The 17545-nt window shown below is 43.7% G+C and overlaps 1 protein-coding gene across 13 annotated transcripts in view; it reads right to left on the minus strand.

The window, feature by feature from the left end:
- AKAP13 (A-kinase anchoring protein 13) overlaps positions 1 to 17545 on the minus strand; it is a 246566-nt gene that overhangs the window by 66885 nt on the left and 162136 nt on the right. For all 13 annotated transcript variants that reach the window (XM_083713029.1, XM_083713022.1, XM_083713023.1 and 10 more), the window contains 2 exons: positions 11521 to 11602; positions 5779 to 5915 (listed from right to left, as the gene is read on the minus strand). In XM_083713029.1, coding sequence (XP_083569155.1) covers positions 5779 to 5915; positions 11521 to 11602 — 219 coding nt within the window. The remainder of the gene's footprint in view (positions 1 to 5778; positions 5916 to 11520; positions 11603 to 17545) is intronic.

Below are 17545 nucleotides of genomic sequence, written 5' to 3' on the forward strand. Positions count from 1 at the left end.
GACCTACATGGCACAGTAAGAGGATGAGTTATTTGAAACACATCCACAGTTATAAAAGTCTTAAAACTACAACCAAATCCATCAAACACCAGCTGAAGGTTGCTGAACGTCTTGCAGCCTTTACAGAAACAAAAAAGAGAGGACCTTCTTTTAGAAAAGAAGACCTGTTCCATAAGTTGAAGCCCACTGCAGTAAAACCCCTGCTTCTCACAGCCACAGTGAAGAAGGTGAAGGCGAACCCTGCTGGATCAGGTTAAAGGCCCATTTAGTCCAGCAGCCCGTTCTCACACTGAATAGCTAGCTAGATGCTTATGAGATGCTCACAAGCAGAAGATGAACACAGTGACATTCTCCTGCCATAGGATTTCCAGCAACTGGAATGTAGACACATAATGCCTCTGGCACTGGAGGTGACATTAGAATTTTAGGAATTCTAGGTGCCAAAATCCCAAGGGAGCAGAAAAGACTATTTATGTATGTGACCACGGCTGCACAGAGATGGAAAGAAGATAAAATCCCTACCAGAGAAGAATGGCAGATCAAGTTGATGGATTATGCTGAAATGGCTAAAATGACCGGGAATCAGAAATCAGGAAGACCAAAATTTTAATAAGGAATGGGGAAAATTTATAATTTATCTTAAAAACCACTGTAAACAGTTAAAATCGTTAGTAGGATTGGAATATCACTTGTAGTTTAATGGTGCATTTTGGACACAATGGAGAGGTAAAAGGTTTGGATTATTATAAAATATGCAGGAGGAAATGATTAACAATAGAACACACAAAGGGGAGGAGGGAAGTCCAGAAAAATCTCCGGAACCTTGTTTTTATGTTGTATGTTGGATATGTGACTGTAAAATTTTAATCTGAAAACCAAATAAATAAATTTATATTTTAAAAAAGACATTGGAGGTGGATCTCATCTCCTCCAGGAGCCCATATAAACCCCTAAGGAAGCCTTCTCTACATCTCACGGGAAAGAATTCCATAGTTAAACTATGTGCTTTCCATGCTGGCACTGTTCATATTGGAAGGCCACAGCTCAGTGGTAGAGCATCTGCTTGCATGCAGAAGGTACCAGATTCAATCCTCAGCATCAGGTAGAGCTGAGTGTATCCCTTTGGCTGAAACCTTGGGAGAGCAGCTGTCATTCCATGTACACAATACTGAACTAGATGGACCTATGGTGTCTTCCCTGACCAGTGATAGGTTGTTGACCAGGGCTGATGGGAGCTGGAGTGCAAGAACATCTGGACAGGTGACAGGTTTTGCATTCCTAGCCTACTATCCATTTGCAAGAGACTGTCAACAACGCCTCAAGGAAAGCTGCAGACTAACAACAAACATGCCTAGATGCTCCTATTTCTCATTATAAAAGCAAATAAAAATAAAAATCTAGCTGCCCTGTGGGCCTCTGGATCTTATTCACATTAAAGATAAATGAATGTGTGTTAGAGAGCTGGAACCAATATTAGTTCTACTAAGAATAAAATATATGATTCTATGAGTATCTTAGGTCCATTAACTACAAAGGGTCTACATTGGGTAGACATTCAATTTAAAGATTTTAAAGGTTTTTAAAGATTTCACAGCCAAGTTCTGAGATTAGTATTTGGCAGATGCTGTTGGCTTTCTTTCTCTTTTTCCAAATCTTTTTTGAAGTATGACATGGGGTATAACTGTTCAGGATAGCTAGATTTTGAGTCATGTGTTTTAAAGATTATTATTTTTTGACCATGTAACTTCCATTATATTTTAAACATCGTGGTACTAATATTGCCCCTTTTTGTCTACAACTCCTAAAGGAGTTCTTAACTCTGAAACACCGAGCGTCAGAGCTTCCTCCTGCTTAGTTAACCTCGGCCCCAAATTAAATTTAGAAAGATGAGGCAGCAGAGATAGCTAGGAAGGGTGATCTCACTGGGAACCAGCTCTCCTGGAGGGGATTTACAAAACCCTTGCCCGTTATTTACAAGACAACGTAAAGAAGAAGTGCCTCCCACATCCTCCTTACATAACTGTGACTTTACACAGAGATGTTAGTTTGACAGAAATCCCCTTGAGCATATTTTATGCATAAACTGAACATAGATACTGCATGCAGCATAAGACTGCGGCTTCAACACATCACATGGCGGGATGGATCACAAGCCTTACATGAATATTGTTGCAAGAGGTTGTTTTTGAATCCAGGAATTTTTCCATCGCGATAAAATCAAGAAGATGCCACTTAGATTACAATTAGATTACAATTGGCATGGTGCAGTGTTTACAGTGTTCACATGGACCAAGGAGACCGAGGTTCAAGTCCTGACTTGGCCAGGAGGCTCACTGGGTGACATTGGGCCAGTCAACTATTTCAACAAAACCTTGCCAGGTTCTTATGAGCATGAAATTGGGGAGGGGTGAGAGAAGAGCCACACATGCCACCTTTAATCTCAGTGGAGGAAAGATGGGAAACAAAATGTAATAAATAATAATACTGTATTGCACCAACTCTGAGCTAATATCCTATGAAACTTCATAGATTTGCTTCAAGGAACTGTAGTAAAAGGTAAAGTAAAGGACCCCTGACAGTTAAGTCCAGTCACAGACGACTCTGGGGTTGTGGCGCTCATCTCGCTTTACAGGCCAAGGGAGCTGGCATTTGTCCACAGACAGTTTTTCCGGGTCATGTGGCCAGCATGACTAAGCCGCTTCTGATGCAACGGAACACCAAAACCAAAGCAGTGCACGGAAACACCATTTACCTTCCTGCTGGAGTGGTACCTATTTATCTACTTGCACTGGCGTGCCTTCGAACTGCTAGGTTGGCAGAAGCTGGGATCGAGCAATGGGAGCTCACCCCTTCGCGGAGATTTGAACTGCCGACCTTCTGATTGGCAAGCCCAAGAGGCTCAGTGGTTTAGACCACAGCCCCACCAGCGTTCCGACCTCCTGAAATGTCTTACTGCCTTTCTTTTTAAGAACACAAGAACAGCCTGCTAGGTCAAGACCAGTGGCCCATGTAGTCCAGCATCCTGTTCTCTCGGTAACCTACCAGATGCCTGTGGGAAGTCTGCAAGCTGGACATGAGAACAACAGCACTGCACACATGGCGGTTTCATGCAAGGATCATTTGCATTCAGATGAAGGGATGGCTGCAGTTGGCTTGGAGAGCATGGAAGGTGGAGTTAAGTTCAGGAGGAGTTTGACAAATGCTAGAATTAGAGTATCATTGTGATCTACTGAGCGACCTTGCTTAGGAGGCGTACACCCTCTCACCAGACACAGGTTGACAGGTGAACCTGAGAGCCAAGGGCATGCCGGGCATCAAGGCCTAGAATCTGTTTTTAGGCCTCTGCCAAACTCCAGGACAGTCTGCAGGTGGGGTGAGGCAGGAGATGTGCCGCAAGCATGGACCTCCACAGAGCAAGAACCAAAATACACGTCCATGGTCTGATTGAGAAAGAGACAAAGAGGGCTGAGGCAATCAGTACTCAATGACCACAAAGTTGCTCAGACTGAGATGTTGATTTGGATGCGAGGGCTTCATAAGATCAGCGGGGCTCCTGTTCCCTTTGGGTCAGCTGCTCATGTCTGGGGAAAGTATCGGCAGATCATATTCCAGCTAAAACTGCAGCCTGTTTTTTATTATTATTATTATTTATATACTGCTTAATTGTAAGGGGGTGGAAAAAGACCTCTAAGCAGTTCACAATAAATGTTAGAATTATCAGTAAAAATTAAAATTAAAACCAGTAATTAAAAATGTATCTAAAAACAGTTAAAATCAGAACTAAAGAGATATTAAAATGTAACAACCTAGAGACTGCTCCTTATCCAGATAATTTGGTGGTCCCTCCTCAGTAGGAGACATGTGATGTAGGATCCTGGAAAAGGACCTTTTCAGTGGCAGTTCTTTATGTGTGGAATCCTCTAAAGAGATGAATCTGGCCCCATTTCTCTATAGTTTTAGGTGGTGAGTTAAGATACATCTTTTCCAGCAGCCATTCGGAGGAGAAGGAGAAGACCTGGTTGCTGCTGCTGCTATCAAAAACTTGTTTAATGACTCGTAGTGCTCTTGTGTTCGAATCTTGCTTGTGGGTTTCCCAGAAGCATATGGGTGGCCATTGTGAGAGCATGATGCTGGACGAAGATGGGATACTGGCCTGATCCAGCAGGCTCTTCTTATGTTGCTGTTTTCAAAGCACTATGTCAATGTATGTATTTCATTTGCCTTTGATGAACCTCCCTGTGGCTTGTGCAAAGGATGGAATGAAAATAATCTGAAGAAGCATTTCATGCCTGGGGTGCAGTTCTCTGCCCCGCTCTCCCCCAATTTAATACGCTTCACTCTTGGGTAGGCGTTTCTTCAGGCACCTTCCAAAACAAAAAGCAGGTGCATTCTCACTGCAACTGTGAGATACTGCTTGCTAATACTGCTTCCAGGCACCCTCTCCTTGCTCAGTTGCAGTCAGGGCTCAGGGAAGCATATGACGCTTCCTGGGAATTCTCTTGGAATGGCTTCTGTCACATCCTTGGTTACCCTCTTGGGATGATGTCACTGTGCATCATCTACTTGCAGAGGGAGAAGGAATGAATGCCTCATACCGCTTCCCTGCTCTCACAGGCAATGATGAGAGGACAGCAATGTGGTTTCCCCAAACAAACTTTGGCCAGCTCCAATTGCAGCCCCAATAACAGAGAATTTATGCACCCCGACACACAATCTGAGGATCCACCGACAGAGGTAATGCAATAATAGGTGCTCTGCCAGCACTTCCAAGAACACTCTCATCTGGTTTCAATACTGCGCTCCAAATATTCTACTTATAAACAACTTCCTTTTCAATTCTTTGGTGCTACATTACACAGATGCACGTTAAAAAACAAAAGTCTCTCACAGAGAACAAGAAAGAATAGAAAACCATTGCAGCAAAGCCAACTATTAGGAGATTTTTTGTGTATTGGGGGAAAAAATCTGAATTGCATTAGTGGTAGTTGATTTTCCCCCCCTCCCCCACCCCCCTGGCCAGAAACCAAAGCCAGAATTTTGCAGATGAAAATTACAATTCATCTCTATGCCTCACCCTTTCCTCCGGCACTCCCTGGGTTGTGCACACAGCTGAAGGAGTTGGAAAGTCATTTCTCAACTCCACGTCCAGAACTTTTAGTCTGCTGGCCGGACGCCCTGTGGCTCTTGTCAATGCTCATCAAAGCACCACCGAGCACGGCACCTATTTCGGCAAGGACCTGCACGCTTTATAGTTTCAACATAGCAAAGTTTCTAACTTGTACGAAGGACTCTGAAAAGAAATTAGGTCTTGGAACGCTAAGGTCACTGGACGTTCAAGGGTCTGCTTGGCAAAGTGACTGGGGCGGGGTGGGAGAGAGGGAGGGAGGGAGGGAGGCTTTAACAGAGACGACTGCAGGAAATGACATTAGCGAGCGTGATTCACTCAGATGGGAGAATGTCGCAATGTCTGCCCATAGCACTGAGTGATCATTCTGAGAAAGGATAATGAAGAATAAATCGATTGTGCATAAACAATGGGACCCAGCCCAGGCCATTGCACTGGTGTTGCTGAGTGCGTATCATATCGTCAGATCTCCCCAAGATACTTACTACAGGGCATTTCACAGGGAATAAACATCTGTGATAACAGGATGCTAGACTAGGTGGGCCATTGGCCTGATCCAGCAAGGCTCTTCTTGTGTTAAAGAGTTTCATTTAGGTGCATCTATGCAGCACCAAAAAAGCAATAATCAAACATGACCAAGACTCAAGCCTTACCTTCCCGAAGTCCACCTCGTCCATCCCATCTCCTGAGAGAGGAAAGAGGTCAGATTCGCTCTCAGATCTTCTTTTAAGTACGTCTTGCGATGAGGTACAATCGCCACTTAGTCCATCTTCTAGGAAATTATCACTTTCTGGGGAGGGGGAAATGAAGGGGGGTGGGGAATGTATGGCAGTTTGAGATTGCTCACCAAACTAATGCAAGTGTCATTCAAGAGCTACAGTAGTATAAATATGAACCAAAATATGAATTACCATTGAACTATGGTTCTTCTCCCCCATTCCAAGGAATAATAAAAAAGCTTAACATTTCTATAGCATCTTCTGGAGTTCAAAGTGCCTCACAATCAAGGGTTATTAAATCAATAACCCTTGCAATAACCCTGTAAGGTAGGCCAATGTTCTTCCATGCTAAGAAAAAGAAGTAAATTCTGCACCCAGGAAGTCCCAGTTCTGCATTAAGAAAAGCTAAAATTCTGACTGCGGCATGTATTCCTTTCTGCAGATTTGCATGATTTCTCATATTCAGCCCATTTCTGAAAATTGTCATTCTGCATACTTTAGGCTGCAGTCCAATAGCTCTGAGGAAGATCAGGTCTTCCCTCTCTGAGGGGAACAGAGCAATGACATCAGAGGAGGAAATCCAATGGCAGATCCTATTCCCTGCCACTACCTGAGCCACTGATGTGCTGGCCCCAACCACCAAAGCTGGAGTTCAAACACTGGTGGGGCCCAAAAATGGGTGCACCAGGGGAGGACACAAGGCCATCTGGGTCCCAACATGCCCCTAAACTGGGGAGAAATACAGGCAAGTTCAGGAGTTCAGCCAAGTATCTTCCTCTTATTTCCCTTCCATTGTTCCCATTGGGAAAGTTGTTTTTTTCTTTTTAAACAAAGCTGCAAAAATAACAGAGTTGAACCTTTCTCCATCTTCACTTGAACCCAGCAAAGCACTGGATATGCTGGTCAAGCTACCTTTAACCTCCCCCCCCTTTTTTTAAATGAAGTCTTTCACAGGCAGGGGCTGAGAACAACGCATGCTACTAAAGCCAAACCCAATAGGAATCATATCCATCCGGACTTCCTGTTTCCATGGATTCGACCCACATCTTTCAAGTACAGTGGTACATCTAGTTATGAACTTAATTCGTTCCGGAGGTCCGTTCTTAACTTGAAACCGTTCTTAACCTGAGGTACTACTTCCGGGTTAGCGGAGTCTGTAACCCGAAGTGTTTGTATCCCGGGGGGTGTTTGTAACCCGAGGTACCACTGTATATCTTCCCAGCCATAAGGACCTGAGCTTCCCAGAACTGCATGCAGTGGTACCTCGGGTTACATACGCTTCAGGTTACATACGTTTTAGGTTACAGACTCTGCTAACCCAGAAATAGTGCTTCAGGTTAAGAACTTTGCTTCAGGATAAGAACAGAAATCGTGCTTCTGCAGCGCGGCGGCAGCAGGAGGCCCCTTTAGTTAAAGTGGTGCTTCGGGTTAAGAACGGACCTCTGGAACGAATTAAGTACTTAACCCGAGGTACCACTGTATTCTTGTAGAATCACGGCATAGACACATCCCTGCCATTAAACAACACCAGCATTACTGCTCCCATGTTGCAGACTGTGGCTGCAACGCAGCTAGGCTTCCTTACAGCTTGAAAAGCAATTCTTTGGCTATGCAAAGAGTCAACTCACATTCTGGGATTCGGCAAACCCGCCATTCTCAATGCAATAGGCCTATTTCACGCACCAGAAAAACTCTGCTGGGGGAAATGAGTGCCAGGAGTGGAAATTCTGGCATTCCACAGAGGAGCTTCCACACCGCGGAGGGAATAGCTCTTTTATTTTATCAGGTGCAGTTTCTTTCCCTGCACCTTCTCCACTTTCAACCCAACCTTGGCAAGTCTGCGTTTCTTTTCCATTGTAAGTGGGAAAGGAAAAAGTTGGGATATGTATGGGTTGTGGGAGAGACTGAGAGAGGCAGGGGTGGGAGAGAAGACGTAACAAACTGCAAGCCAGCATTCCCACCAAATCCAGCTGGCAATTTAACAGACCATGTCCCACCACATTCCAGACGGAAAAACAAGCCGGCTCCGCAAGAAAGCTCAGATGGAAAATTGAAAAGGACGTTCCAGGCTGGCCACTGGGCACATACCTTGTCCAAAGAAGTTAATCAACTCACGTGCTGAGAAAAGGTACAGCTAGGTCAGCAAGAGGGCATGAGGAAGGTATGAAAGAAAGCACATCTGCCCCCCATAGTAGCAGTAGTACTAGTAGTAGTAATAGTAGTAGTAGTAATAGTAATAGTAGCAATAATAATAATATTAATAGTAGTAGTAGTGGCGGTAATAATAATAATAATAATAATAATAATAATAATAATAATGGGAACTGTAGCTTACCCCTCACACAAGCCACAATGTCCATCACTCTTAACAATCTACACTTCCCAGAATTTGGGGACGGGGAGCAAAAGTGTTTCAGGTGTGATTTAAATGTGTATGCAGCCTCTCACCCCTCTTTAACTCTCATAACGTTTGTCAAAATCACTTTACTATTCTAATACAGTCGTACCTTGGTTCTTGAACGCCTTGTGACTCAAACATTTTGGCTCCCAAATGCCGCAAACCCAGAAGTGAGTGTTCAGGTTTGCAAATGTTTTTTTGGAAGCCAAATGTCCGACGCAGCTTCTGATTGAGTGCAGGAAGCTCCTGCAGCCAATTGGAAGACGCACCTTGGTTTTCGAACGTTTTCAGAAGTTGAATGGACTTCCAGAACGGATTCCGTTCAAGAACCAAGGTACAACTGTAGTGGGATCATATTGACTCAAGTTTTGTCACTGTCTTTTTTTAAAAGACATGTATAAAATGGGGTGAATTTGACAATGGCCTGAGTCCAGGCACAATGCAAAATCATGGTTCCCTGCTATGAGAATGATGGGGAATCTGAGGTCCTCCAGATGTTGTTGGACCACAACTTCCATCATTCCTGACCGTTGGGCCATGACAGCTGGGCTGACAGGAGCCCAGTAACATCTGTCAAGCCCCAGGCTCCTTGTATGAACAAACCATAGCAAATCTTAGTGTGTCGCAGGTGGTGACAGGAAGCTTTTCTTTCCAATTTTAAAAGCACACCACAGTTCCCTGTTACATCCAAACATGGGAAAAGTGGTTTTTTAAATAAATAAAAAAATCTTGAGCTGCTGAGCAAACCAGGATCAGAAACAGTGGTGTTTGATCCTAGCTTCTTCTCACTAACAAGAGTTTAAAAAACTTAAGTTAAGATGTAACAGGGAACTGTGGCTTGCTGAAAATGAGAAGCAACAGTTTCCCATCTACTTCTCTGGTGCATGGAAGGAGAGGGGGAAATGTGCGAGTCAATGGTTTGGTAGGGGGTTATTTGTGTAGTATAAAACCACGACTTCTCATTGCCTCCAAAATGGTCTGCCGATTCCAAATTAATGTAAAAATATGAACATGTATTAAGGATTATTTTCAGAAGAGCGTTGGAAATGGGGAATGGAACTATGGTACTGGGTGGCATCTAGGGCTGTAATAACCCCATATACCTTTGTTGTGCTTTTCCACCTATAACTCTAGAACTCCTGCAAATGTGATTTTAAAAACACACACCCAGAGAATGAATTGTTGAAACCTCTTTATGATGGATGATGGAGTTAAAATAACATAATTACTGGCATGAAAGGATGTCTTTCATCAAATCTGGGCAAGTTAGACCCCAAATACCTTGGAAATGCAACTTGCTATTTCCTTACAATCGTTTAAAAATTAGGGCCCGAGTGACCACAATGCCCTTTTACTGAAAGCCTCAAACCATACACACATGCCAGGCTTGAAACACCAAAGGGCAATTAAAGCCTCTACTATGGAAGAACAAAGGGAGTTATGAAGCAGCACAGGTTTCAAGGAAATTGCTTTTCTCCCACTAGAGTTAGTTGTGACCAGAAATTTGTAGAAGGAATCAGAAACAAAGAAGTGTTGAGAAATGGGTGTGGGGGGGAGAATAATTTGTCCTATGTGCGCTGAGAAAGTTGCTTTGGTAGTGTCTTCTCAGGTAAAGCCTGGTTTATTGTGGGGTTTTTTATTGCCTTTGCTTTAAGTGTGTGCCTGTGTGTTGTGCAATCTGAGTCCGTTTCCACCTCTACTGATGGCTTGATAAGCCCCTACCAATGAAAACACCATCACAACAAAGCTGGAAGGATGACAAGTTCCTAGCACACGTGCCACGGGCTTCCTGAGCATGAGCGATTTAGGGCTTGCATCCGTCAACATCCATCACTTGCAAATCTCACAGCAAAATGACACTGGGGACCTTTCCAATGTAGGGACTGGCAGAAGCTCCCTGGTCTAAAAACACAGCAAGAATGAGGTGGTTCAAGGCCAGGGAGGGGACAGCACATGGCTGTACCTCAAACAGCATTTGGGGAAATCTAGTGTCACTTTTATACATTTTCCACCGTATTTTAGTACAAGTCTTTACAAGGTGGCTCACAATCAAAGACCTCGCTTGTTTTTAAATACTCTTCTATGTTAAAAACTTCCTGCAACAGGAAACCAGCATAGCAAACAAAGGACTAAGCAAGAACCTCTACCATTGCTGTGCTAGTTCTCTGTCTGTAGAGAGGTATCCTCTCTCCTCCCCTTTAAAATAAATAAATATAAGGAAGCATTTAAAAATATAAGGCCCTGGATAACCTGTGGCCGAATCACCTGAGAGAAGACCGTCTCCCATCCAAGTTGGTTGGAATCTCAGGATCTCTTGGTTGTTCTACCAACTGCAAGGCTACATCTTGCAGTGAGCAGGAGGTGGGTCTTTTCTCCTGTGATGCTCCACCTTCGAAATCACCCCCCGTTCCAAAGGTAAAACAAGCATCGTCCACGTCAAAGTTTCAGCACCTTTTAAAGATCCACCTGCTCACCCGAGCATTTGCTGATGCGTTTTGTTATTACTACACCATCTTGCATGGCGTAAGAGGACATGGGATTTGCCCATTGGGGTGCAGCTTGTATTAAGACTGTGTCTTTCCACAAGGCAGGACTGTTCCGCATACAGAAAAGGTTCTACCATCTTGCCAACAAGGATAGCAGCCGGGAGGTTATGCAGCCACCAGAGGGCATATTTAATATAAACTCAGTTTGCAGGGAGATTATATGATGCTGGCTGCTTCTTCAGCATTTATTCCGAGCTGCTTGCAGGGAGGTTACATGTCGTTAAGTCAAGCAATTGTGATCCTTTGTGTTCGAATGCAATTTCCCATCACTTTCCTTACAGCAAAAAGCCCAATTTGGGGAGGGGGGGAGTGAATTAGTTGCACACAAACATTAAATCTCATTGCACAGTTTGAGTGTTAGTGTAAGATGCATGGAGGGTCACAGGTTCATCACCCCTGGTCTACACTGACTGGCAGGAGTCAGGACTGCTGGGTTCCAGACAGGGTCTTTGGTCCTCTCCAATTCTTCCTGGAGATGCCAAGGATTGAACCTAGGACCTTCTGCACGCAAGGCATGTGCTCTACTGCTGAGCTATGGCCCTTTCCAGGGCCTTTTAAAGTTTAGAACTTGCCCTGAATCGTGCCTGGAAGCCAACCTTGCCCACTCTAGGCTAGCAAAGAGTTCCAGAGAACTCAAATGCTTTGTGCAGCCTCTCACCCAGAGAAGCCAGCTCAATAAGGACAGCTTGCCTTTCTGATTTTATATCTCAAAGACTAAAGAATTAATCTTACCTGCAGAACGACATGGATGCTTTGGCTCCAACAGTGACGGATCCTGAGCAGTTTCAACAGGACTCCAGCTTTCACGGTTAATCTAACAGAAAGCAAGAGAGGTGAAAAATTAACGGGGATATTTTCAAGTTGCCTCTGTACTCAGGCCAATGGCATCAGGCTAAACAGATCCAAAGTTCAGCAAATAAAACCCACTGGTGCCTGGATAAGAGGGAATAGTCTAAGGCTATGCATTCCTAGAGTGCTGACTTCAGACACACAAACACACAGACACATGCATAACTCCGCAAGTAACTGTTTGAAATTCCCTCTCTTTTTAAAGAAAGTGGTTATGTAAACTGCTTTTATCAAAATATATGATACCTTGTTGGTGGTTGGTTGGTTTTTAAGAAAACTATTTGGAAAAACAATTTAAGACACAATTATAAGATGGGCTATCAACTCCCTGATTATCCATGTAAGAAAATATACAAATGGAATTTAGCAACAACACCACATGTAAATATTGATACAAGTTTCAATAAGGTGCCATTATCAAGTAGTATTCTGTACCCAAAAAACTTCAGAGAATATATAAATTTACCCGACTTCGTTTATACTGCAGACAGTGAACACAAGGACAGTGCAAGTTCTTATTATAGAAAAAGTTTGAAGGAAACTGCTTGACTATATAAAGTATATTGTTTGGGTTCTCCTTGCTAAGACTTAACCCGCTTCTTATGCACCCTGAGAGAAGGAGGCTAAAACTCAAAGCCTTCGAGTCAAACCTAGAGACTGTGTGAAACTAAGTCTCTTCTATTCTCTTGATCGCCAACCCAAGATGAAAGGTGGTGAACCTAAGAGAGATATCAGCAGACTTGGGAGAATCAAATGCTTTATTTATTTATTTAGAGAGAAATGGAGGAGGGGAGAATGCGACAGCCGAATGAAGACATAGTGAGTGTTGGACTAGAATCAGAAGCCTTGGGTTCAAATCCTCACTCTGAGTGACCTCAAGCCAGCCACAATCTTTCAGCCTAACCCAAAAGGTTGTTGTGAGGATAAAACACAGAGAGAAAAGAACTAGGTAAACCACCTTGAGCTCCTTGGAGAAAAGCTGGAACATAAATGTAGTAGTAGTAATAGTAGTAGTAGTAGTAAAAATAAATATAAATATAATCTCACTGGGAATGGAATACTGACCAGCTGTTGGGACAGAAAAGAAGTACAAAACCTGAACATGAGCACTTCATGCTGCAACGTTTTGTTGTAGGTCCCACTTATAAACATGTAAACATATACAAACCTGACATGTGCAGAGTTGGATGGTTGGTCCACAGAGCTCAGTACTGCCTACTATTACTTGTTACAGCTCTTCAAGGTTTGATGCAAAGGTGTTTTCCATCACTTGCTATCAAAGAGTTCCTTTTTAAATTGGAGATGACAAGAACTGAACTCAGGACTTCATACATTTAAAGTATGCCTTCCATCACTGAGCTTCTCCCAGGTCACCTCAGTACACTTCGCACATTTTTTGATGCTGGAAAGCCTCCATAAATACAAGTGTTTTTGCAAGATTCACCCTTGCTGATATAGCTATAAAATCAAACTAGATTCACTGGGGGTGGGGGGAGATTATTTTTAGCATTCATTTCCTTTTAAAACCCTCGGGTCTGCATTTCCTTTAATCATGTTTTAATTTAGCCTCCAGCGTGCAAAGGACACACTTTATTTTCCTGTTTTGATAAAAAGAGCTTCTGATCCCTGTACAATATCAAGCCCACGTCTGTATTTTGGGGGGAAAGAAAGAAAGAAAAGTAGTTCAGATGCTCTAAGAAGATTCCTAGTCATGAAGTTGATAAGTAACCCACCTCCCCAGAGTTTTTACTATTTTGGATAATATGGGGTGGCTAACCCCACCCCAACCCCCAAAAAAACCCTCGCAGGGTGCCAAGCTGAGGGGGCACAAAATTGATAACAACAACAACAACAGTAATAATTTATTTATACCCTGCCCATCTGGCTGGGTTTCCCCAGCCACTCTAGGCGGCTCCCAACAGAATATTAAAAACATGATAAAACATCAAACATTAAAGACTTCCCTAAACAGGGTTGCCTTCAGATGTCTTCTAGAAGTCAGATAGTTGCTTATTTCCTTGACTTCTGTTGGGAGGGTGTTCCACAGGGCAGGTGTCACTACCGAGAAGGCCCTCTGCCTGGTTCCCTGTAACTTGGCTTCTCAAAGGCAGGGGGAACCGCCAGAAGGCCCTCGGAACTGGACCTCAGTGTCCAGGTAGAACGATGGGGGCGGAGACGCTCCTTTAGATATACTGGGCCAAGGCTGTTGAGGGCTTTAAAGGTCAGCACCAAGACTTTGAATTGTGCTCGGAAACGTACTGGGAGCCAATGTAGGTCTTTCAGGACCAGTGTTATGTGGTCTCGACAGCTGCTCCCAGTCACCAGTCCAGCTGCCACATTCTGGATTAATTGTCGTTTCCGGGTCACCTTCAAAGGTAGCCCCATCATTGGGAAGATCCATTTGGGGAGAGAGAACCACCATTCATTTTCCCAGGTTGCTTTTCCTGGCATTTCATATCTGGAGAACTTTAGGACTGGGGGCTAAATGCAGGTATCCAAATCTCTCTATCTGGCCCTTGGGACTCAACCCGAAGCCTCACACCCTCTCCACAAACCACACCTGTCTTGGGTCCTACTTTGTACTCTGCATGTTTTTGCCTGGCTGGAATGGATCCCTGAACTCTGATAATACTATAAATGTTAAATTTGCATGCACTGCTCCACCCACTTTTGCTTCTGGCTCCACCCACCACTTGGCCCTTAAAAAGTTTCCCAGAAGGGAATGCGGCCCTCACCCTGGACGACAACATCAACTCAATCTATTATTAACACGGGAAGTCACTGGCCAATGAGAGAAGGCTATCACAGCACTGAAAAGTCGCATTTACAACCACAACCACCAAGAGCACCTTCACAGTCACTCTTATTAACAGCATCTAGGAACTGCATCAGGCTAAACTAGCTGTCCCATCACTCAGCACATCACATCACACATTTAAAGTACACAACTTCCCCGAAGATACTCTATGGCAGGATAAGATGGGATATGAATGAGGATTTCCTAACTCCTATCCATTTCATAGTACAGGGCAAAAGAACAGTGACTTCCAGTTATAGGAAAGTAGTCAGAATCTGGTTCAATTCACCTGATGGCTTTCCACAAATCTGCCTTACAGCCAGATCTGTGTCATGCTTTGGTTCTGCAGGACTGAAAGAAAAGTGTAACGTTGGATATTAAGCACAGAATCCAGATTGCTGATAATTTCACCTTCAGTTTTAAAAGGACTACGCTTTCAGCCTCCAAACTGCAACAAGATGCTTCAAAGACTAAGGGGGCTGTTGGCTAAAACCTCCAATGCCAAAGAGTTGGCCAAATGAAATTTCCAGCGACTGGAGGCGTAACTTCAGCAATCTGTGTGACTCCTTTTCCCAATTCCATGATAGCAAACCAGAGTTATATATAAGAGAGTGGCACAACTAGTTCCGCAAAAATATTGGCAGAATTTCTGTATATTTGCAGAATTCATGCAGCTCACAGAACTCTGCCCTGTGGGATGCAAGATTCAAGTCACCTTAGCACACAGAGTTTTATTTTTCATTTTTAACTTTGCAGGTTTGATCAGGACAGTTTGGGTTTCTGGTTTGTTTTCCTCCCTCGATAAAAACCAATTGAACTGGACACTTTTGAAATCAGAAACGGCCTGGGAAATCTTATGTGCAATGCCCCTTTAGCCTCCATTTCAAAAATGTCCCTCCTTCCCAACTTTATATCCTAGCCAGACTGCATTGCCCGTTGAACTGGCTGCCTTCCTCCAGTAGCCTTCTCTGCCAGGAAACTAAAGCTCTTAAGAGTGACAAAACATTCCCAGACTGCCACCTTACTGTTTAGTGGAGCAGTTACTAATTTTAGATTTGGGGGTGGGTGGAGGGGGTGAAGAGGGAGAGGGAATGCTAAGAACCGTTAGCCAAGAGAGGTATTTGCAGCTCCCGCCTACACACCCTATTTAAAGGCAAAACTAAATCTTTATTCCAATGAGGAAAAAGAAAACACATATACACAAAGTTCGGGTGGCGGAAGGAGGGGGAAGAGGGAGGCACCCAGCTTTATATTAAAATGCCTTTTTTAGGCAGATGACAAAGTCATCCACACAAAACAAATGGGAACTCAAATCACTTGCATTTTCAAAATCAGTCTCCTGGAGGTGTGGCAACTTGCCTGCTTGGTACAGAAATTTTAATTTCTGGGGGTACACAACTCTTGAAAGATTTGTATTCAGGCACACTTGGTTAGACTGTATACACTGGACAGCGATGGGTTCAGAACTGAAAGGAAATGGACTCACAGAGTTATTCACTTGATGGGAAAATGTGGTTCTGTTAGGGAGGGATTAGTGAGTTCCCATCCACTGGCTGTAGAAGAGCAAAATTTGGAATGGGAAAAGGAGTAAGGAATTGGCAGTTTAAAAAAACACACCAAGAAAACTTGTTCTACTACTACTACCAATTTACATGCCATAAGTGAGTAGTCCCTGCACTAAGTACAGGAGGGGTATTCTCAGGAGGGTTGGACTAGATGACACTTGGGAAAAGCAGAAATTGCCACCCAAAAAAACCCCTGTTGAATTAGGATGCAAGAGTTCAAATTCTCTCTACCATGAAGCTCACTAGTGACTGGTTAGCTGAGCATAATCCAGGGAGCTAATACTGGTTTGATGGACAGAGCACATCATTCGGAATCTGACTGGGGGGAAACCCATTCATATCCATCACTTAGCAATGAACTTTACTGGATGACCGTGAGACTGTCCCTCTCACTCAGCTTAGCCTACCCTATAAGGTTGTTGTGGCAATAGAGCGCTCCACTCTGAACAGCCTGGAGAATACAAACAAAAACAGTGACCAGCAGAATGACTACTGTACAGAGTACAGCAAATGCAACTGAGTCAGATAACTATACCAAAAGCCACCAAACGGACAAGTATAAAGAGAACATTGCCCATCTTTCTATTTTATTTCCATTATTGTAAGCACACTTGTACTGAGCTTATTACCTCTGCGTTCACCTATCGAACCACCAAGAAAAATGTTTAAGTGAAGGTTGTGTGGGGTCCCCCCTCTTTTCTGAAACCCCTGTGCAATTTTGCCTGTGAACATTGCACACCTCACTTCTGAGTCAACGTGCAAAGGGATCACGCTGCAAAATACTCAGCTCCTTTGCAGTTTTAAAGTATGCAATTGGAAATGAACGGATTTCCACGTCCTACCAAGTCCCATCATGATAAACAGCTGGGAAGAACAACAGCAGGAGAGAAAGCAAGAAACATCGGGCTTCTTCCTGCAACAGGAGCTAACAGAGATGCAGACCATGAAAACCATGAAAAGAAGCAACAGCACCATACCTTTAAGAGAACAACATCCACAGTCCTGTCCACCTTCGAAATGTCACACAGGCTGTATCGTCTCTTGTGACGCTCGTACATTTTGTCTGAGGATTGGGGTTATGAAGAGCAGGGCTAATCATCAACTCCAGGGTAGATTCAGCAAGCAAGAGAGAACTAAAAAAAAAAGCTCTCTCTCCCAGATGTGTTTTTTTGCTAAGGGTCCTGGAGTCTCAGCAAGATCTCTCTCTCTGAATCACATTGAGTCTGGCCAGTTCTCTCAACAGGAAGAAAGGGGGGAGAGAAACTTCACCACTGTGACTGGCTGATTTTTTTTTTTTTTTTTAAGACTCACTAGAACATAGAGCTACTTGTATAAAAGATGCAAGCAGTACGCAGGATAGATATGGTTGGCTATGCAGAAGGAGATTTGCTGCTTGGGACGGGGGCGCGCCAAAACTTCCTTGACTCTTTTTGCCACCGAAAAGTTTCCCAGTCTGGTTTGAAAAGACTTCAAGATCCAAGGAAGAAGAAAAAAGAGGGAGGGGATAAGGACCCAACAACCAACAAAATCCAGATGTTTGAAACAG

Source organism: Podarcis gaigeae, assembly GCF_964106915.1.
Source record: "Podarcis gaigeae genome assembly, chromosome: 14".
Taxonomy (NCBI): domain Eukaryota; kingdom Metazoa; phylum Chordata; class Lepidosauria; order Squamata; family Lacertidae; genus Podarcis; species Podarcis gaigeae.